The 21,496-nt window shown below is 42.4% G+C and overlaps 1 protein-coding gene across 1 annotated transcript; it reads right to left on the bottom strand.

Moving 5' to 3' along the window:
• Nucleotides 1-1,349: 1,349 nt before the first annotated feature.
• LOC148773034 (odorant-binding protein-like) lies at nt 1,350-19,213 on the bottom strand. Its single transcript, XM_088834385.1, has 7 exons — nt 19,136-19,213; nt 18,524-18,663; nt 12,838-12,905; nt 10,547-10,657; nt 8,874-8,975; nt 1,533-1,633; nt 1,350-1,433 (listed from the first exon to the last, which is right to left on the bottom strand). Exons 1-7 carry the CDS (start codon nt 19,211-19,213, stop codon nt 1,350-1,352), a joined length of 684 nt encoding a protein of 227 aa, XP_088690511.1.
• Nucleotides 19,214-21,496: the final 2,283 nt, after the last annotated feature.

Here is a 21,496-nt window from a genome sequence, read left to right as displayed (position 1 = left end):
ATCTTACAAAAACATTACTGCTATCAGTTCAGTTCAGTTCAGTTCAGTCACTCAGTCATGTCCGACTCTTTGCGACCTCATGAATCACAGCACGCCAGGCCTCCCTGTCCATCACCAACTCCCGGAGTTAACTCAAACTCACGTCCATCGAGTTGGTGATGCCATCCAGCCATCTCATTCTCTGTCGTCCCCTTCTCCTCCTGCCCCCAATCCTTCCCAGCATCAGAGTCTTTTCCAGTGAATCAACTCGTCACATGAGGTGGCCAAAGTATTGCAGTTTCAGCTTTAGCATCAGTCCTTCCAATGAACACCCAGGGTTGATCTCCTTTAGAATGGACTTGTTGGATCTCCTCGCAGTCCAAGGGACTCTCAAGAGTCTTCTCCATTATTGCTATAACTCCCTCTAAATAAGGCTAAGTACTGCTTGGTACATCTTCCTCTTTTCTCCTCAAATTCATTCATGTTTTTGTTACTGAGAAGCCTCTAACAACAGGTTATTAATTTTGTTGTACTTTTATGTTTTTTTGTTTTGTTTTGTTTTTCTTTCTGTAACCACTGTTTTTACATTTTAGATTGCGCAACTCCTAACTAAACAGTGCTAGGAGGCCTATTGATCTTGGCACTCAAAATTCCAGGTTCCCTCAAGGATACATGGTCAAGGTTGCAATGCAGTTAGAGTCTAAAGTTGAGCCAACAAAACACAAGCCCACTATTTTTAAGAAAGTAATTGTGTATATGAATTTTATTACAAAAATATAGTATTAGATTTATTTATTTCTGCATTAATTTATTTGTCTGCACCAGGTCTTAGTTGCTGCATGAAAAATCTTTGTTTCATCACAGCTGGGGTCTTTAGTCATGGCACATGGACTCTTTAGTTGTACTACTGACAGACCAGTGAATCTGAGAAAGGTGGTGGGGAGGCAAGCAATAGGAATTACTTTGGACAGTCGGCTGAGAAGATGGTAGACGAATGTCTCGAAGTAACCATCTTGTCAGGGTCTAGAGGCCAGGTTCTTCTATAGAGCCAGAAGGAGAGCAGTGATGACAAAATAAAGTCAAAAGGCAGAATAGCACATGAGAGTCAGTGAGGAAGTAAAGTAAAAAGGATTTTCAGTCTTGCAGAACATCCCAGGATGGGGCAGCCTTTGGAATGTGTGTGATAATTTCTTCTATTCATAGCTGGGCAGGGTCAGTTTATCTGCCTGTGAGCTGAGAAAAGGCACTTTAAGAGTCAGGCTGAAGGGTAGGGCCTTCTGAGGCAGGCCATGATGTATGATTATAGTAAGAATGGCAACAGAAAGCAAGTCAAAGAAACAGTTCCAAATGGAGTCACCTTTGGTTCTTCGCTAGAGTTCGGCACTGTCAAAGCCCATTCCACAGTCTTGTGGAAAAAGAGGGCAGTGGCCGTTCTGCTTCATCAGAAGGACGTTCTGGGAGTGTCAAGGGACAGGGGCTTCGGGTGTGGGTATGGCATAATTCCTCCTGGAGGAGGCTGCCTTTAATCCCACCATAGAGTTGCCAGAACTTACGCAGGACTCAAAATAGACTCTTGGAGGGCGCAGCAGTAATTTGTGCACCAGGACCAAGGAGAAAGGAACAGTGACCCCAGAGGAGACTGTCCCGGACTTGCCTGTGTGTGTCCGGGAGTCTCGGGTGGGTGAAGGTGTGGGTCAGTGGTGGCCTTCTTCAGGGTTAAGCACAGGGCCTCTAGCCGTATATGCATGGAAGCTTTTGAGAGAGACGCCAGCCCTGGCGGAGCAGACGTGAGAGACGCCGGCCCCGGCGCAACCGACCACGCAAAGAGGCGTGGCTGTGAGGAGCTACCCCAGTCCTGAGTCGAGCGCTGGTGGCTGAGAGGAGCTACCCCACGTCCAATAGACGGTGGCTGCGCGGTCTCAGGAGGGCCGAGAGGAGCTACTCCACGCTCAAAGTCAGGAGGGGCGGCCTTGAGGAGATACCCCTCATCCAAGGTAAGGTGCAGTGGCTGTGCTTTCTTGCAGCAGCTGTGAAGAGATATCCCACGCCCAAGGTAAGAGAAACCCAAAAATGACGTTGGTATTACGAGGGTGCATCAGAGGGAAGACACACTGAAATCATAATCACAGGAAACTAGTCGATATGATCACATGGACCACAGCCGAATATGGGCCACTGGAGAAGGGAATGGCAAACCACTTCAGTATACTTGCCTTGAGAACCCCATGAACAGTATCAAAGAGCAAAATGATAGGATATTGAATGAGGAATTCCCCAGGTCAGTAAGTGCCCAGTATGCTACTGGAGATCAGTGGAGAACTAACTCTAGAAGGAATAAAGGGATGGAGCAAAAGCAAAACCAATACCCAGTTGTGGATGTGACCAGTGATAGAAGCAAGGTCCGGTGCTGTAAAGAGCAATATTGCATAGGAACCTGGAATGTTAGGTCCATGAATCAAGGCAAATTGGAAGTGGTCAAACAGGAGATGGCAAGAGTGAACGTCGACATTCTAGGAATCAGTGAATTAAAATGGACTGGAATGGGTGAATTTAACTCGGATGACCATTGTATCTACTACTGTGGGCAGGAATCTCTTAGAAGAAATGGAGTTGCCATCATGGTCAATAAAAGAGTCCAAAATGCAGTACTTGGATACAATCTTAAAAACGACAGAATGATTTCTGTTCGTTTCCAAGGCAAACCATTCAATATTACAGTAATCCAAGCCTATGCCCCAACCAGTAACGCTGAAGAAGCCAAAGCTGAACAGTTCTGTGAAGACCTACAAGACCATTTAGAACTAACACCCAAAAAAGATGTCCTTTTCATTATAGGGGACTGGAATACAAAAGTAGGAAGTCAAGAAACACTTGGAGTAACAAGCAAATTTGGCCTTGGAGCACGGAATGAAGCAGGGCAAAGGCTAATAGAGTTTTGTCAAGAAAATACACTGATCATAGCAAACATCCTCTTCCAACAACACAAGAGAAGACTCTACACATGGACATCACCAGATGGTCAACATCGAAATCAGATTGATTATATTCTTGGCAGCCAAAGATGGAGAAGCTGTATACAGTCAACAAAAACAAGACCAGGAGCTGACTGTGGCTCAGATCATGAACTCCTTATTGCCAAATTCAGATTTAAATTGACGAAAGTAGGGAAACCCACTGGACCATTAAGATATAACCTAAATCAAATCCCTTATGATTATACAGTGGAAGTGAGAAATAGATTTAAGGGACTAGATCTGATAGATAGAGTGCCTGATGAACTATGGACAAAGGTTCGTGACATTGTACAGGAGACAGGGACCAAGACCATCCCCATGGAAAAAATGCAAAAAAGCAAAATGGCTGTCTGCGGAAGACTTACAAATAGCTGTGAAAAGAAGAGAAGCGAAAAGCAAAGGAGAAAAGGAAAGATATAAGCATCTGAATGCAGAGTTCCAAAGAATAGCAAGGAGAGATAAGAAAGCCTTCCTCAGTGATCAATGCAAAGAAGTAGAGGGAAACAACAGAATATGAAAAACAAGAGATCTCTTCAAGAAAATTAGAGATTCCAAGGGAACATTTCATGCAAAGATGGGCTCGATAAAGGATAGAAATGGTATGGACCTAACAGAAGCAGAAGATATTAAGAAGAGGTGGCAAGAATACACAGAAGAACTGTACAAAAAAGAGCTTCACGACCAAGATAGTCACAATAACGTGATCACTTACCTAGAGCCAGACATCTTGGAATGTGAAGTCAAGTGGGCCTTAGAAAGCAATCACTACGAACAAAGCTAGTGGAGGTGATGGAATTCCAGTTGAGCTATTTCAAATCTTGAAAGATGATGCTGTGAAAGTGCTGCACTCAATATGCCAGCAAATTTGGAAAACTCAGCAGTGGCCACAGGATTGGAAAAGATCAGTCTTCATTCCAATCCCAAAGAAAGGCAATGCCAAAGAATGCTCAAACTACCGCACAATTGCACTCATCTCACACGCTAGTAAAGTCATGCTCAAAATTCTCCAAGCCAGGCTTCAGCAATATGTGAACCGTGAACTCCCAGATGTTCAAGCAGGTTTTAGAAAAGGCAGAGGCATCAGAGATCAAATTGCCAACATCCGATGGATCATGGAGAAAGCAAGAGATTTCCAGAAAAATATCAATTTCTGCTTCATTGATTATGCCAAAGCCTTTGACTGTGTGGATCACAATAAACTGTGGAACATTCGAAAGAGATGGGAATACCAGACCACCTGACTTGCCTCTTGAGAAACCTGTATGTAGGTCAGGAAACAAAAGTTAGAACTGGACATGGAACAACAGACTGGTTCCCAATAGGAAAAGGAGTCCGTCCAGGCTGTATATTGCCACCCTGCTTATATAACGTATATGCAGACTATATCATGAGAAATGCTTGGCTGGAAGAAGTACAAGCTGGAATCAAGATTGTCGGGAGAAATATCAATAACCTCAGATATGCAGATGACACCACCGTTTTGGTAGAAAGTGAAGAGAAACTAAAGAGCCTCTTGATGAAAGTGAAAGAGGAGAGTGAAAAAATTGGCTTAAATCTCAACATTCAGAAAACCAAAATCATGGCATCTGGTTCCATCACTTCATGGGAAAGAGATGGGGAAACAGTGGGAACAGTGTCAAACTTTCTTTTTTGGGGTTCCAAAATCACTGCAGATGGTGATTGTAGCTCTGAAATGAAAAGACGTTTACTCCTTGGAAAGAAAGTTATGACCCACCTACATAGCATATTAAAAAGCAGAGATATTATTTTGTCAACCAAGGTCCGTCTAGTCAAGGCTATGGTTTTACCTGTGGTCATGTATGGTTGTAAGAGTTGGAATATAAAAGAAAGCTGATCACTGAAGAATTTATGCTTTTGAACTGTGGTGTTGGAGAAGACTGTTGAGAGTCCCTTGGACTGCAAGGAGATCCAAGCCCTCCATCCTAAATGAGATCAGTCCTGGGTGTTCATTGGAAGGACTGATACTGAAGCTGAAGCTCCAATACTTTGGCCACCTCGTGTGAACAGTTGACTCACTGGGAAAGACCCTCATGCTGGGAGGGATTGGGGGCAGGAGGAGAAGGGGAAGACAGAGGATGAGATGGCTGGATGGCATCACCAACTCGATGAACATTAGTTTGGATGAACTCCGGGAGTTGGTGATGGACAGGGAGACCTGGCATGCTGCGAATCATGGGGACGCAAAGATTCATACACGACTGAGCGATTGAACTGAACTGAACAAAAATGTCATCCTGTGCTTTCCGTGCATAAGCCTTAGTGAGTGGAATGTATGTTCCTTTCTTGGGAATGAATGAGATGCATTTTAGACACTCTCCTTTGTTCAGACTGCCACCTTCCGAACAGGAGACAGAAAGTGAAAGTGTTAGTTGCTCAGGCCTGTCCATCTCTTTAGGATGCTATGGACTGTAGCCAACCAGGCTCCTCTGTCCATGGCATTCTTCACTGGAGTGTCTTACCGTTTTCTCTTCCAGAGGATCTTCCTCACCCAAGGAAAGACCTTGGTTCTTCTGCATTTCAGGCAGATTCTTTACCATCTGATCCATCAGAGAAGCCCGTATGGTGGAGGATCCATAACTCTTCCCATTAAGCTTTAGTCTCCTTTCTCCCTCTTCCCTGGACACCTGAAGGCATGTCTACCAAATCTACATAAGGAGTGTCTCTGATGCACACCTGTCCTATGAAAGGCACAGTTTCCTGGATACTTAATGTGGACATTTGCGTGCTTTAAATGAGTTGAATTTGCACAGTCATGCGTGTGCAGGGCATATATTCAATCGATTTATTTAAACCCTCAGCAATCAAATAACACCAATCAAGACATGATCTAGTGATGGGGAGCAATGCAATGGGAGAGGGAGGGTGAGTGTGAAGAGAGCAGGATCATGTTAATCAGGAACCAGGAAAGTCGTCTTTGTGTTGTTGATCTTGTATCCACGGAGACAAGGCCATGTCTGGTTTCAGTGAATCTTTCTGTAGGTGAATAAAACAGAACCAGAGGTTTAGTATAGTCGACCGTGTGATGGCTGAGTCAGTCAGCTGTCCAGGGTACAGGGATCTGGTCGCTGATCCAGTGTCCAATTCCAGGTGGACCTCAGCACACCACATCTCTATGATAGCAAGTTCCCTGTGGGAGTGTCCCCAGGATGTCCATAAGGTTGGAAATTTACATGAGGATTGATTCTATGAATAATGATTTCACAATGCATGTACATTTTCATCTAGTGATGATTTTAAGGCTCTGTAATGACAGAAGACAACTCTAATCCTGCTACATTTGTATTTTGTGTTCTCAAGAATTAACTTCTTTACTTTTTTAAGTATTAGAGGATAGTTGATTATCAATGTTGCATTGATTTCAGGTGTACAGCCAAGTGATTATACATACAAAAACTAGTATCTATTATTTTTCAAATTCTTTTCCCATTTAGGTTTTACAGAGTATTGTGTACAGTCCCCTGTGCTATCCAGTTAATTTGTTCTCTATCCATCCTGTACATAATAGTTTGCATCTACTAACCCCACACTTCTCAGAGTGTAAGTTATCTGCAAACAATTCAGGAGACCCAGGTTCGATCCCTGTGTTGGTGAGATCCTATATAGGAGGGAATGACTACCCTCGCCAGTATTTTTACCTGCAGAATCCCATGCAAAGTGGAGTCGGGAAGGCTATGGTGCGTGGGGTCACAGAGATTCGGACATGACTGAGCAACTAGCCCTTTCTTTCACTTTTACTTTTCAACCACAAACCTCCCGACTCTTCTCTTTCCCAAGTCCCTCCGACTTGACAACCACAAGTCTCTCCTGCCCGTCTGTGAGTCTGTTTCTGTTTTGTAAATAAGTTCCTCCGTGTCATGGTTTAGACTCCAAGCAGAAGTGATATCTATGCGAAGGTGAAAGTCACTCAGTCGTGTCCAATTCTCCGTGACCCCTTGGACTGTAGCCCACCAGGTTCCTCTGTCCATGGAGATGCTCCAGGCAAGAATACTGGAGTGTGTTGCCATTTCCCTCTCCAGGGGATCTTCCTGAAACAGGGATCGAATGTGGGTCTCCTGCATTGTTGGCAAATGTGTGACCATCTGCACCATGGCTTTTTATCTACACTAAAATAAAAGGTGGGCTATAAAGACAGCTGAGCGCCAAAGAATTGATGCTTTTGAACTGTGGAGTTGGAGAAGACCCTTGAGAGTCCCTTGAACTGAACGGAGATCCAACCAGTCCATTCCTAAAGGAAATCAGTCCTGAATATTCATTGAAATTACTGATGCTGAAGCTGAAACTCCATTCCTTTGGCCACCTAATATGAATAAATGACCTATTTGAAAACATCCTGATTCTGAGGATGATTGAAGTGGGGTGGAGACGGGGACGAGAAAGGATGAGATGGTTGAATGTCATCACTGACTCAATGGACATGAGTTAGAGCAAGCTCCGAGAGTTCATGATGGACAGGGAGTCCTGGAATACGGCAGTCCATGGGGTCACGAAGAGTTGGATATGACAATCAGTGAACTAAACTGAAAACTATAAGTGACATTTTTGGCATTGGTCTTTCTCTTTCTGACTTCTTTCACTCAGCGTGACAAATATCTAGGTCCATCCTTGTTGCTGTAAATAGAATTATTTGCTTCTTTTTCTGTCTGAGTATTGTTCCATTGAATATAAGTACCACATCTTTGTTATCACATTCACCTGGATGCTCGTGCTTTTAGTCACTCTTTATGTTAAGATTCTTTCTCGACAAAACATTAAACGCCATAATTTAGGTTAGATCAGTGTCCTTTCTGGAGGTTGTATTAGTTTAGAAAGTTTAAATATCTCCATTTTGGAACATCTGAGTAGGAATATATCACAAATGCATGTTTCAGACAGTGTGGTGGGAAGGCGTCTACTGTTTCGCTCCGAATCATATGAGATCAAACACTGGTCTTGCAGAAAGCGTGAAAGTGAAAGTCGCTCGGTCAACTCCAACTCATTGTAATCCCATGGACCATGACAGTCCATGGAATTCACCACACCAGTATACTGGAGAAGCCTTTCCCTTCTCCAGGGAATCTTCCCAACCCAGGGATCCAACCCAGTTCTCCCCCACTGAGCCACAAGGGAAGCCCAAGAATACTAGAGTGGGTAGCCTTTCCCTTCTCCAGCATATCCTCCAGACCCAGGAATCCATCGGGGTCTCCTGCATTGCAGGCGAATTCTTTAGCAACTGAGGTATCAGGGAAGCCCTGCTTCAGGGAAGCAGAGCTCTGTTTCATACCGATTCTCTTGGGGGAGGAATGTGTGGGGACAACCACGAGGTCAGGACTGATGGGAACACTAATAATTTCCACCAACTCATGGGGATTTCTGCTTCTGTCTGATGACTCTGGTCTGCAGGATTCCTGCAGGATAAGACTCTCTCACCACAGCTTCTTGGCGTTAACTAATCAAAGTGTTTGCAATAATATGGCTCAAGAGCAGGGACATTATGGAACAAAAAATTCTTTAGTGATGCATTTAAAGTGGTGGAACAAACATTTCACACATATGAAATAACAGTGTTACCTTATTGCTTCATCTGGAAGGGACAGCATTAGTAATGGATTGTGTTTACTTACAAGAGTGTCAGAGTCACTTTTTTTTCACTCCTCTGGACAGTTATCTAGGGAAAAACAAAATGGGAGAAATGAAAAAGCCACCGATTACTAACATTCACCAGCATTTCCAAGTTTTTTTCCTTCCTTCCTTTCTTTCTTGTAATAACGAATCTTAAAAGAGATTACTTGTGGAAGAAGACATTTTGAATAAGTTGACGTTTTCAGATTTTTACACACCAGGTGAATGGTATGGGCAGGGGAAAAAGTATAATTCCTTTACCAATGTCGATGAAGTTCAAGACATTTTCTTCTGGAATCCCTTTTTCTCTCACCGTGTTGTCGAACTCCTCTTTGTATTTCGAGTCAACATTATTTCCTTTGCCTGTAAAATCACCGAGCAAAAACAAGAATTGTAGACCCCCGGGAACCCACGGAAATTTCTGAATCTACAGAAGAAGAAATGGAACGTGACAATCAGATGTTCACTTGTAGAATCTAAGAGACTTCAATGGTTCCCATGGCACAAATATGTGCTTTCTGTCTTAAGAATTGACCCCAGCCCAATTTGCTGAGTAGGATACCCTACTCCTCAACATCAAGAGCTGGACCATAAAGACTTGCCAGGATCTTCATGAATTTGGGGCTGAGTCCATTCTAATATGGAACCTACATGCTTCTCTCACCTTCCTCGCATATGTACCTGCCTCTCATATCTGTTTGTACACCAAGCTTAGTAGGAACCACCTCTCTCCCCTTCCATGGACATAGTCACCTGATCACACATAATAACAGGCGTGATTTACTCTTTCATGAACCTACCATTCTACCCAGTAACCTTTTCTGAAATAGACACCTGTTGTCCCCATAGCATACACACCTCTTAGTGGTCCTGTGCAGTTACTTGAGGGGATGATATCACTGTTCATGAGAACAATGCATTTGAAACATGTAACGGGTCAAAGATTTATCTTATAAGTGTCTGTTCCAAGGCTTACAGTACATCAGAAAACTGATATTGTATAATAACACATACATATGGACTCTGCATATCTATGGAATCTAGAAAGATGTTACTGATAATGAACTTATTTGCAGGGCATCAGTGGGGAATCAGTCATAGAGAAGAGACGTGTGTGCATGGGGAGAGGGGAGGAGACGGTGAGATTTATGGAGAGAGAATCATGCAAACTGACATGACCATATGTAAAATAGGTAGCCACTGGAAATTTGCTGTATGTCTCAGGGAACTCAAACAGGGGCTCTATATCAACCTACAGGGGTGGGAGGGAGATGGGAGGCAGTTTCAAAAGGGAAGGGGCATATATATACCTATTGACTTCCCTGTGACTCTGCTAGTAAAGAACTCTCCTGTAGTGTGGGAGCCCTGGGTTTGATCTGTGGGTTGGGTAGTTACCCTGGAGAAGGGAAAGGCTCCCCATTCCAGTATTCTGACCTGATGAATTCTATAGACTGTATAGTCCATTGGGTCACAAAGAGTCAGACATGACTGAGTAACTTTCCCACAGGATATGTATACGTATGGCTGATTCATGTTGGTATTTGGCAGAAAACAGTACAATCTATAAAGCAGTTATCCTTCAATTAAAAAATAAATAAAATTTTAAACATGAAATAAAGTCAGACTCATTACAGACATAGCTTGAAATTTTTGACATATGTAAAATAAAATATTCTAGTAAAACTTTATTTTTTAAGATTTTAACACATAGGAATAATTGTGAAATGTCTGATGATGTGACATTCTGGACCCTAAGGCCTCCAGTTTCTTGGTAGGTTACCTTCCAGGATCCTTAATTTGGTGAGCATAAAAATGCAAGTCTTGCATCCTGAATATGGAATACTGTCAGCACCTCCTGATATTCTGAATGAAAGTCCTGACAGTGTACCTGTTACATGACAATGGTTATGAGAACTTTAGTATGTCATACCTACCAAATAATTGCACCAGTTCTGTCTCCTTGCCATGTCCATCCACGTTGACATTATACGTTAAGAGATTGTTCTCGTCCCCACTAATGAGTTGAAATTCATTGTGACCCACATCTGTGAGAGAGAGAAAAGATACAAGCAGCCCAACCTTAACTTGTTTTCAGTTAGATTATTGTGGCACACAGCGGGCATGAGGACCGGTCCATCATGTATGGACGCACTCACTTCATGCTTGGACAGAATGCTACCGTTAACCATGGCAACAGAAGGAGGTACGATTTTCCTCATCCCCACTTTTTCCTACAATTAACCGGTCTCTCCTTGCTGTCTTACTAAGATGCTTTATTGAATGTGTTCTGAGAAGCCTAAGATGCTTTATAGAACGTGTGTGCTGATAAACCTAACAGATTCTTTTTCTGATTTTTGTTTATTTATTTATTTTTGATTGGCTGAGTCTTCCCTGCTGCCTGTGGGCTTTCTCCACTTGTAGTGACGGTGGATTACAGTCTAGTTGTGGTGTGCAGGACCCCGAGACCTCGGTTCATAAACCTGTTGAAAATTCTATGTGAGAATCCTACGAAATATATATGCACTCATGTTTACCACATCTTTCTTGTTGATATTAAATCGCTATGTCATGTCTGACTCTCCATGACCCCATGAAGTGGACCACACCAAGTTCCCTGTCCTCCATGATCTTCCAGAGTTTGCTCAAATTCATGTACTTTGAGCCAATAATGCCATTCAACCATCTAATCCTCTGTTATCCCCTCTCCTCCCGCCTTCGAATATTCCCAGCATCAGGCTCTTTTCCAATGAGTTAGTTTTTCACACCAGATTCTCAACGTACTGGGACTTCAGCTTCAGCATCAGTCCTTCCAATGAATATTCAGGACTGATTTCCTTAAGGAAGGACTGGTTGGATCTCCTTGCAGTCCAAAGGACTCTCAAGGGTCTTCTCCAGCACCACCATCAAAAGCATCAGTTCTTTGGTGCACAGACTTCTTTATGGTCCAACTATCAAATCCATACATAAATACGGGAAAAAATATAAGCATACCTTTGACTAAACGTACTTTTGTTGGGAAAGTGATGTCTCTGCATTTTAATAAGCTGTTTTGGGTTGTCATAGCTGTCATTCCCAGTATCAGTTATCATTAATTATGTGGTTGCAGTCACAATCCTCAGAGATTTTCGAGCCCAAGAAGATAAAACCTGTCACTGCGTCCACTCTTGCACTTTCTATTTGCCATAAAGTGAGGGACCAGAGGCCATGATCTTCGTGTTTCTGAATGTTGAGTTTGAGACCAGCTTTTTCAGTCTCCTCTTTCATCGTTATCATGAGACCCTTTAGTTCCTCTTCACTCTCTTCCATAAAGTTGTATCATCTGCGTATCTGATGCTGTTGATATTTCTTCCAGCAATCTTGATTCCAGCTTGTCATTCATCCAGCCTGGGGTTTAGCATGATGTACTCTGCCTATAAGTTATAGAAGCCACATAACTGTATATAGTATCTTGTACTCTTTTCCCAATTTTGAACCAATATGTCGTTCCATGTCCAGTTCTCACTGTTGCTGACTGATCCACATACAGGTTTCTCTGAATCCAGGTAAGGCAATCCAGTATTACCATATCTTCAAGAATTTTTCACAGTTTGTTGTGATCCACAAAGTCAAAAGTTTTACCATAGTCAATGAAGCAGAAAAAAAATTGTTTTTTTCAGGAATTGCCTTGATTTCTCCATGATCCAGTAAATGATGACAATTTGATTGGGTTAATCTCCCTTTTCTAAATCAAGCTTATTTTCTGGAAGTTGCCCGAACATGTCCCCCTGAATCTTGACTTGAAGGATCTTGAACACTACCTTGCTCGCATGTGAAGTGAACATAGCAGTGCGGTAGTTTGAACATTCTTTGTCATTGTCCTTCTTTGAGATTGAAATGGAAAGTGACCTTTTGCAGTTCTGAGGCCACTGCCAAGGTTTCCAAAGTTGCTGACACATTGCTTATACCACTTTAACAGCATCATTTTTTAGGATTTAAAGAGCACAGCTTAAATTCTGTCACATCCACTATTGTTGTTTTATAATGCTTCCTAAGACCCACTTAACTTCTCAGTCTAGGATGTCTGGATCTGGTCTCTCTGAGTAACACTCCATTGAGAGAAGGTTTTCCAGTCCCTGACCTCTGATTTTTAGTGGGAGTAGAATTCAGGTGTATGGGGTTATTGAAGAAAGTTGAGACCAATTTTTCTACCTGAACGTCTTCTTTCCAGTGAAACATTCATACTTACAGTCAATAACATAAACGTTTCCTTCCTTTGTGCCTGAGAGGTATTTTTCTATGCATTCTCCATTCTTCCTTAAAAACAAAATATATTTATGTTGGTTGATTAGCATAATAAAAATTTGGATTCTTTCTGTATGTCACCCAAGAATATGTGTCAGGTATCACCTCAGTGCGGGTGAAGAATTTGACCTTCAAAAGAGACAAAATATGTTGTCTCAGATCCAATAATTATCAAGTGGCAAGGATGATTTGTCTACACACTAAATATGACTAGTAGTTCCGAAGATAACTACAGACACAAAGCAGGTCGTGTGTAAAGCAATAAACATGGCGAAATCTAGAATTTTAGGAAGAAAGAAAAAGAATGAACTTTTCCTTTATATGGTTTCTGAAAACTGAGAGGCATAGCCATCAAGACAAACCTTGAGCATGGTCACAACCCTGGCAGTGATTCAGTAGACAATGAAAGGGTTTGTCACTCAGTTGTGTCTGACTCTCTGCGACCCCATGGACTGTAGCCCACCAATCTCCTCCTCTGTTGTGGGAAACTCCAGGCAAGAAGACTGGAGTGGGTTGCCATTTCCTTCTGCATGGGAATTTCCTGATCCAGAGATCGAATCCGGGTCTCCTGCATTACAGGCAGATTCTTTACCCTCTGAGACACCAGGGAAAGCCCTTATTAGACAATATGAGAGCCACCAGGCCTTATTAGACAACATGAAATCCACCAGGCTTTCTTACACAATATAAGAGCCCCCAGGGAAGCCCTCATTAGACAATATGAGAGCCCAAAATCACACAATTTAAAAAAAGTTTAATTTTCTCCAAACAAACACTCTTCCTCCATCACAATACCATATGAAGATTAAACTTGAAAGACACGTGTCTGTATACAGACACATTTCACACTCACACGGACACTTACACAAGCAAACACTTTAATACACACGATGTGTTTGTACGATATCATGAAGAAATTTATGGATATAGTATATGATAAGTATATATTGTCACCTCTATAACAGGAGTACGTGGCTTCACATATGTCCTCTGTACATGTATGTGAAAAAGGGGTATTTGGCCCGTATAAAGAATTTTCATGAAACAAATACTAAAAGGGAAATAACTTTACAGGGACTGGATTGATTTCTGAACAGACACCTTGGAAAAGAATGCCCACAGTGAAGTGTGGTGAGTGTTCTTAGTCATTGAAAGTGAAAGTGCAAGTCACTCAGTCATGTTACCTATTTGCTACCACATGGACTATAGATTCCATGGAATTCTCCAGGCCAGAATACGGGAGTTGGTAGCCTATCCCTTCTCCAGTGCATCTTCCTGACCCAGGAATTGAACCAGGGTCTCCTGCATTGCAGGCAGATTCTTTACTAACTGAGCTATCGGGGAAGCCCTCTTAGTCATTAGGGAATTGAAATGCATTGAACTCACTGAAAACCAACCACAAAGTGGGAACACAGCAATTATCCAACATAACTGCAAATACACAACATTTTATCTGAGCAGAGAAACTCCTTTCATTTGGCTTGGAAAACGTGATTCCTTGCATATGCAGACACTGATAACTGCTTTAAACTTTGTGCTGAGAGAGGGAAGGTGGGGAACATGATTCAGAGTTCCTAATTTTCTTACTGAAGAGCCAGAAATGTTTAGAATATGCAGATCTGTTCCTTCCTATGGCTCTAGGCATAGACATTAATGATGAGTAAAAAAAAAAGAAAAAGCACAGTATGAAAAGGCAAAAAATAGGACACTAAAAGGTGAACTCCCCAGGTCGGTAGGTGCCCAATATGCTACTGGAGATCAGTAGGGAAATAACTCCAGAAAGAATGAACGGATGGCAAAAACAACGCCCATTTGAGTATGTTACTGGTGATAGAAGCAAGGTCCAATGCTGTAAAGAACAATATTGCATAGGAACCTGGAATATTAGGTCCATGAATCAAGGCAAATTGGAAGTGGTCAAACAGGAGATGGCAAAAGTGAATGTCGACATTCTAGAAATCAGTGAACTAAAATGGACTGGAATGGGTGAATTAAACTCAGATGACCATTATATCTACTACTGTGGGCAGGAATCCCTTAGAAGAAAAGGAGTAGCCCTCATAGTCAACAAAAGAGTCCGAAATGCAGAAATTGGATGTAATCCCCAAAACTGCAGAATGATCTCTGGTAGTTTCCAAGGCAAAACAATCAATAGTATGGTAATCCAAGTCTATGCCCCAATGTGTAACGTTGAAGAAGCTGAAATAGAATGGTTTCATGAGGACCTACAAGACATTTTAGAACTAACATCCTAAAAAGATGTCCTCTTCATTATAGGGGACTGGAATGCAAAAGTTGGAAATCAAGAAACACGTGGTGTAACAGGCAAATTTGTCCTTGCAATACAGAATGAAGCAGGGCAAAGTTTAATAGAGCTTTGCAAAGAGAACGAACTGGTCATAGCAAACAGCGTCTTCCACCAGCACAAGAGAAGACTCTACACGTGGACATCACCAGATGGCCAACACTGAGGTCAGATAGATTATGTTATTTCAGCCAAAGATGGAGAAGCTGTATACACTCCGGCAAAAGAAGACCGGGAGCTGACTGTGGCTCAGATCATGAACTCCATATTGTCAAATTCTGACTTAAATTGTAGAAAGTAGGGAAAACCAATAGACCATTCAGATATGACCTGTATCAAATCCATTATGATTAAACAGTGGAAGTGAGAAATAGGTTTTAGGGACTAGATCTGATAGACAGAGTGCCTGATGAACTATGGATGGCGGTTGGTGACATTGCATGGGAGATAGGGAGCAAAAACATCCCCAAGGTAAAGAAATGAATAAAAGCAAAATGGCTGTCTGAAGGGCCTTGCAAATAGCTGTGAAAGGAAGAGAAGCAAAAAGCAAAGGAGAAAAACACAGATATACCCATTTGCATGCAGAGCTCCAAAGAATAGCAGGGAGAGATAAGAAAGACTTCCTCAGTGATCAGTGCAAAGAAATAGAGGAAAATAATATAGTGTGAAAGACTAGCTATCTCTTCAAGAAAAGTAGAGATACTCAGAGAACTTTCCATGCAAAGATGGGCACAATAAAGGACAGAAATGGACTGAACAGAAGCAGAAGATATTAAGAAGAGGTGGCAAAAATACGCAGAAGAACTGTAGAAAAAAGACCTTTTCGGCCCAGATAATCACGATGGTGTGATCACTGACCTAGAGCCAGACATCCAGGAATGTGAAGTGAAGTGGGCCTTCAGAAGCATCAATGTGAACAAAGCTAGTGGATGTGATGGAATTCCAGTTGAGCTATTTCAAATACTAAACGATGATGCTATGAAAGTGTTGCATTCAATATGGCAATAAGTTTGAACAACTCAGCAGTGGCCACAGGACAGGAATAATGCCAGCTTTCATCCAATGTCAAAGGAAGGGAATAGCAAAGAATGTTCAAACTACCAAACAACTGAACTCATCTCACACACTAGCAAAGTAATGTTCAAAATTCTCCAAGACAGACTTCAACAAGTCATGAACCGTGAACTTCCAGATGTTCCAGAAGGTTTTAGAAAAGGCAGAGGAACCAGAGATCAAATTGCCAACATATGTTGGAACATCAAAAGAGCATAAGAGCTCCAGAAAAACATCTGTTTCTAGTTTACTGACTATGCCAAATCCTTTGACTGTGTGAATCACAATAAACTGTGGAAAATTCTTTAAGAGATGGGAACACCGGACCACCTGACCTGCCTCTTGAGAAACCTGTATGCAGGTCGGGAAGCAACAGTTAGAACTGGACATAGAACAACAGACTGTTTCGAATTAGGAAAAGGAGTACGTCAAGGCGGTATATTGTCACCCTGCTTATTTAACTTATATGCAGAGTACATCATGAGGAACGCTGGGCTGGAAGAAGCACACACTGGAGTCAAGATTGGCGGGAGAAATATCAATAACCTAAGATATGCAGCAGACACCACCCTTATGGCAGAAAGTGAAAAGGAACTAAAAAGCCTCTTGATGAAAGTGAAAGAGGAGAGTGGAAAAGTTGGCTTATAGGTCCACATTCAGAAAACTAAGATCATGGCATCTGGTCCCATTACTTCATGGCAAATAGATGGGAAAGCAGTGGAAGCAGTGTTAGATTTTATTTTTCTGGGCTCCAGAATCACTGCAGATGCTGACTGCAGCCATGAAATTACAAGATGCTTACTCCTTGGAAGGAAAGTTATGACCAACCTAGATGGATTATTAAAAAGCAGAGATATTACTTTGCCAACAAAGTTCTATCTAGTCAAGTCTATGGTTTGTCCAGTAGTCGTGTATGGATGAGAGGCTTGGACAGTAAAAAAAAAACCTGAGTGCCGAAGAATTAATGCTTCTGATCTGTGGTGTCAGAGAAGACTCTTGAGAGTCCTTTGGACTGCAAAGAGGTCCAACCAGTCCATCGTAAAGAAATCATTCCTGAATATTCATTGGGAAGGCTGATGCTAAGCTGAAACTCCAATACTCTGGATACCTGATGCAGAAAACTGACTCCTTGAAAAAGAACCTCATGCTGGAAAATATTGAGGGCAGGAAGAGAATGGGATGACAGAGGATGAGATGGTTGAATGGCATCTCCGTCTCAATGGACATGAGTTTGAGCACGTTGCGGGAGTTGGTGATGGACAGGGAGGCCTGGCTTGCTGCAGTCCATGGGGTCACAAAGAGTCGGACAAGACTGAGCGACTGAACTGATGCTATGAAACATATGGTTATATAGAATATATAATCTGTTATATATATTTATAAAGCAATATTTCCAAGCATAAAATGTTTAGTTGCTTCTATTATTAATATTTTTATTCCTCACAATGCATACCTGAGTTTACAAGTTCTGGTTTTTTTTTTTTTTTTTTGATGGGGTTAGGTGGGGGATAATTGCTGAACAAATGTGTTGTTTTCTGCCATACTTTGCATGTTCCTAGGAAACCATCTGCAGTATAGTGGACATTCCATAAAAGGTACTTGGATCTGTGTCCGTGTGTGCTTGGTTGCTCAGTTCTGTCTGACCCTTTGTGACCCCTTTGACTATAGCCCAGCAGGCATCTCTGTCCATGGGATGCTCCAGGCAAGAATACTGAAGTGGGTCACCATTTACCCCTCCAGAGGATCTTCCTGACCCAATGATCACACTGCTTTCACGTGCAATGGCAAGCGCCTGGGAAGGAACTTGGAAAAGTCACTAGGGACTCTGACGGCTTTGGGAAACTCAGTGATGATGAAATATCAAGTGAGGACTCCCCAAGCGCAGAGCTCACTGTGTGCTCTCCCCCTGCTCTCACTTCTCAGCTCAGTGGGAAACGTCTCTTTCAAATTCTTCAGGAAGAGATCAAGCCCCTCATGGGGACTGTGGGTTGCAGGACACCAGTCTCTTCCCTCTGCTCTGTACTTCTTGCTTTTAATGAGTTGATGCCAGTGGAGCTTCTGGGTTCTCTCTCTAAGCAGAATTTTCAGGACATTCCCTGGAGGTTCAACGGGGAACTGACCTCTGACCCCAGTTCAGAGAACCTGCTCAGCCCCACGGCTCAGGGCACCTTCCTCTCAACATCACCCAGAGAGTTGCCCACAGATGGGGAAGAGACACACTCCCTCAGCCCAGAGTTTACAGGTGTTTTCCTTTTGGGTGAGTTTTACTTACTTGAGATAAAAGTGCATCAGTATTGTTCCATTTTCTTCATCAAACTCAAGGTAACGCATGAAAACGTGGAATGGCGCCCCCTCGGTGATCTTTTCTTTGTTTTTGGCTGCTGCGTATTGGGTTAACCATCTTCCTGTAAACTAAAATCAAAATTCCCTTCAGAAATCTTAGTCCATCTCTGTAAATTCTGCCCGAAATCATCCCTCAGGAGGTTCCCTGCCCTTTCATTAGCAGAAGTTACCTATCTTTATGAACACAGCCCTAGGTATAAAATCATGTGAAAACTCATGTCAGATAAAGGAAATAATTGAGGTATTACTGAGATAACTTGAGCTATGTTGTCAAATGCAAGAGACCCAATCCAACAGCTGTGAGATCATCCTTCGGTTTTGTAAGAGTAGTGAACATACATGAGAGCCGATGAATGGATGGTAGAGATGACACAGACATCACAAATAGCAGGCATAGAGCCAGTGAATGGAGCAATTTTCAGTTGCAGGGAGATGGCGAGACTTAGCAGTCCACATGACCAAAACCTCGAAAAGGACACTCACACGGATACACGCTAAGAACTCCTCCCAATCTTGGACCACCGTTCAAATGCCCTGGTACCTGTGAGGCGTCTGTCTGAGCTTCACCATGACTGGCAACAAGCAGACCAAGGACAAGACTGAACAGCAGAGCCTTCATCATGTTGACTCTCGTGGCCCTTCTGCTCTAGAAGCTGAGGGTGTCCCAGTGGTTGGAAAGGATGCAAAAGTGCTGCCACTTTTATAGCCTGCATCTGTTGGCGTGACACATCGTGAACCAATGCTTGTTTCTCTTATGACCACACTTAAAACAGACGGCACCTTCAGTATCCTGGTTGGCAGAGATGAACTTTTCTGGCTTTCTGTCATTTGAATAATGATATTTGTTTTAAGAGAAGCATATGTGGATGTGGGCATTTGACCTTTAAAGTGAGAAACTGCAGTACATCCAATACTGCAAGAGGACAATTATTTATTTTCCTGCTTATCACGTGATCCAAAATGAGATGAGCTGTCCAACGTATATATCCCTCACTTCTGCATGGTTCTATTAATATGGAAGAGATAGTGTAAGATTTATTTTGTAAAAGTAAAGATTGACTGTGTGGTTTAGCCAAGGGAACACTATTTCCTAAGAGAACCTTGTAAAGAATCCTATTATTCTGGGATGGGGAACAGGTCAGCACAGAGTATTTATCACCTTCTCCTGCCCCAATGTGGGCTTTTTTCCTCCTAAGTACTAGGAGGGCGATCTGGTAATACACTGCTTAAAGTCATCTGAAGAAGGCATATCTGTAGTTTGTTTTCAGTGATTTCTCTCCAGACACCCTTTTACACATTTAATCCTTAATATAATATTTACTCACTAACTCAGTTGTTTCTCCCAGTGAGCAAAAAAGGCTGGACAGCAGTTCTTGCAAGTTTAAGAATTTTTAATGGAAAAAACAAATTTCCTAACTCAAGATCACAGAAACAGTGAGTCATTTTCTTCATCTTTTTTTTAGTCAAAATTTACTTATTTTCATCTTCACTCACTGTTATTTGGCAAATAAATACTTTAAAAGATTTATTTTTTTTCTGAGTACAGAAAAGAAGAAATGAGATTCAGATTTCCTGAGTCAACGAAGTGAGAACTGACCCAGTGCTGTCTGCTCCTGGGACTGATTGGAGCTCAGATTCCTTCATTTGGATTGAATTCAGACCTTTGAGGAGACGTTGTCATCTCAAGGGCGTCCTCAGCTCACATCCTCAGAGGATCACTTCCCTTCTTGTTCACATGTACTGACAATCCGTTCCGTTCCATTGCTCAGTCGTGTCCGACTCTATGCGACCCCGTGGAGTGTAGCCTACCAGGCTTCTCGGTCCATGGGATTCTCCAGGCAAGAATACTGGAGTGGGTTACCCTTTCCTTCTCCAGGGGATCTTCCCGACCCAGGGATCGAACCCAGGTCTCCCGCATTGGAGGCAGACGCTTTAACCTCTGAGCCACCAGGGAAGCCGACAATAATATCTATATTTTTTCCTTTTACTCTCTTTTCTTTCAGTTGCAAAATCATGTTATCTCCATTGTTCATGCATTCCTCTGTATATTATCCTGTCGTATTTTCAGCTGGAAAGTCTGCGTGTTTGAAGGTTTCATGTCTCAGAATATCCTGAAACCGCTTCCTCTCTTTGGTCTTTGACCCAGATATTCATTTTCATTTTTTTTTTTTTGTCTGTTACTATATCTTGGCTGCCCCATGCAGCATCAGGTTCTTAGTTCTCCAACAGGGATGAAACCCGTATGAACCCTATACTATATGCAGGGGAAGGACAGAATGCTAACCACTGGACCACCAGAAGAGTCCCTGACTCAGATAAATTTGAGTGGTCCCGTGATCCCAGCTAACACCACTTATCAACCCATCATCACCCTTCCATCTCTATTTTGTTCCGCCAGCATTCCCAGGGTTTCCTTTTGGACTCTTACCAACGTGTGTCCCCTGGGAGTGTATCCTAGGCCCATCCCATCTTAAGAAGTCTTTCTAACTGCCAATCAAGGGGAGATGAGACACTAGTTCTTCTCAGAGATTCTTGCGACAGTTGCAGTAATCGTGTTGGTTTCCACTGGTCTCCGTACTCTTCTTCCCTCCCTGTGCTCACACTCTGTTCTCTATATCTGCCTCTCTGTTTCTTCCCTGCAAACCATATGTAGCTGATGAGAAGTTGGCGAAACACAGGGAGCCTAAAGAGACGCTCTGTGGTGACCTGGAGGGGTGAGATGCGGTGAGGGGAGGGGGCTCAAAAAAGAGGTGATTAATGAATAATTACAGCTGATTTCCAATGTTGTATGGCAGGACCCCAGAGAACATTAATAACTTTCTCCACTAACTAAAAGATAGAATAGAAAAGAAATAAGATTTCATTCTTAAGGAAACTGATAAAAAGAAAAATCCTATTGCTT

Source organism: Moschus berezovskii, chromosome Y, assembly GCF_049115385.1.
Source record: "Moschus berezovskii isolate FMDL1 chromosome Y, NW_MosBer_1.0, whole genome shotgun sequence".
Taxonomy (NCBI): domain Eukaryota; kingdom Metazoa; phylum Chordata; class Mammalia; order Artiodactyla; family Moschidae; genus Moschus; species Moschus berezovskii.
The sequence above is the reverse complement of the archived record's forward strand: the minus strand, read 5'-3'. Positions and strand labels throughout refer to the sequence as shown.

Excerpts from the sequence above, each read along its gene's own strand:
- LOC148773034 (XM_088834385.1), bottom strand. The coding sequence starts at position 19,213 with ATGAAGGCTCTGCTGTTCAGTCTTGTCCTTGGTCTGCTTGTTGCCAGT. Across the intron at positions 18,664-19,135 it reads CTCAGACAGACGCCTCACAG|TTTACAGGAAGATGGTTAAC; the intron begins GTACCAGGGCAT and ends TTTTGATTTTAG. Across the intron at positions 1,434-1,532 it reads GAGTCTATTTTGAGTCCTGC|AACGTCCTTCTGATGAAGCA; the intron begins GTAAGTTCTGGC and ends TGACACTCCCAG.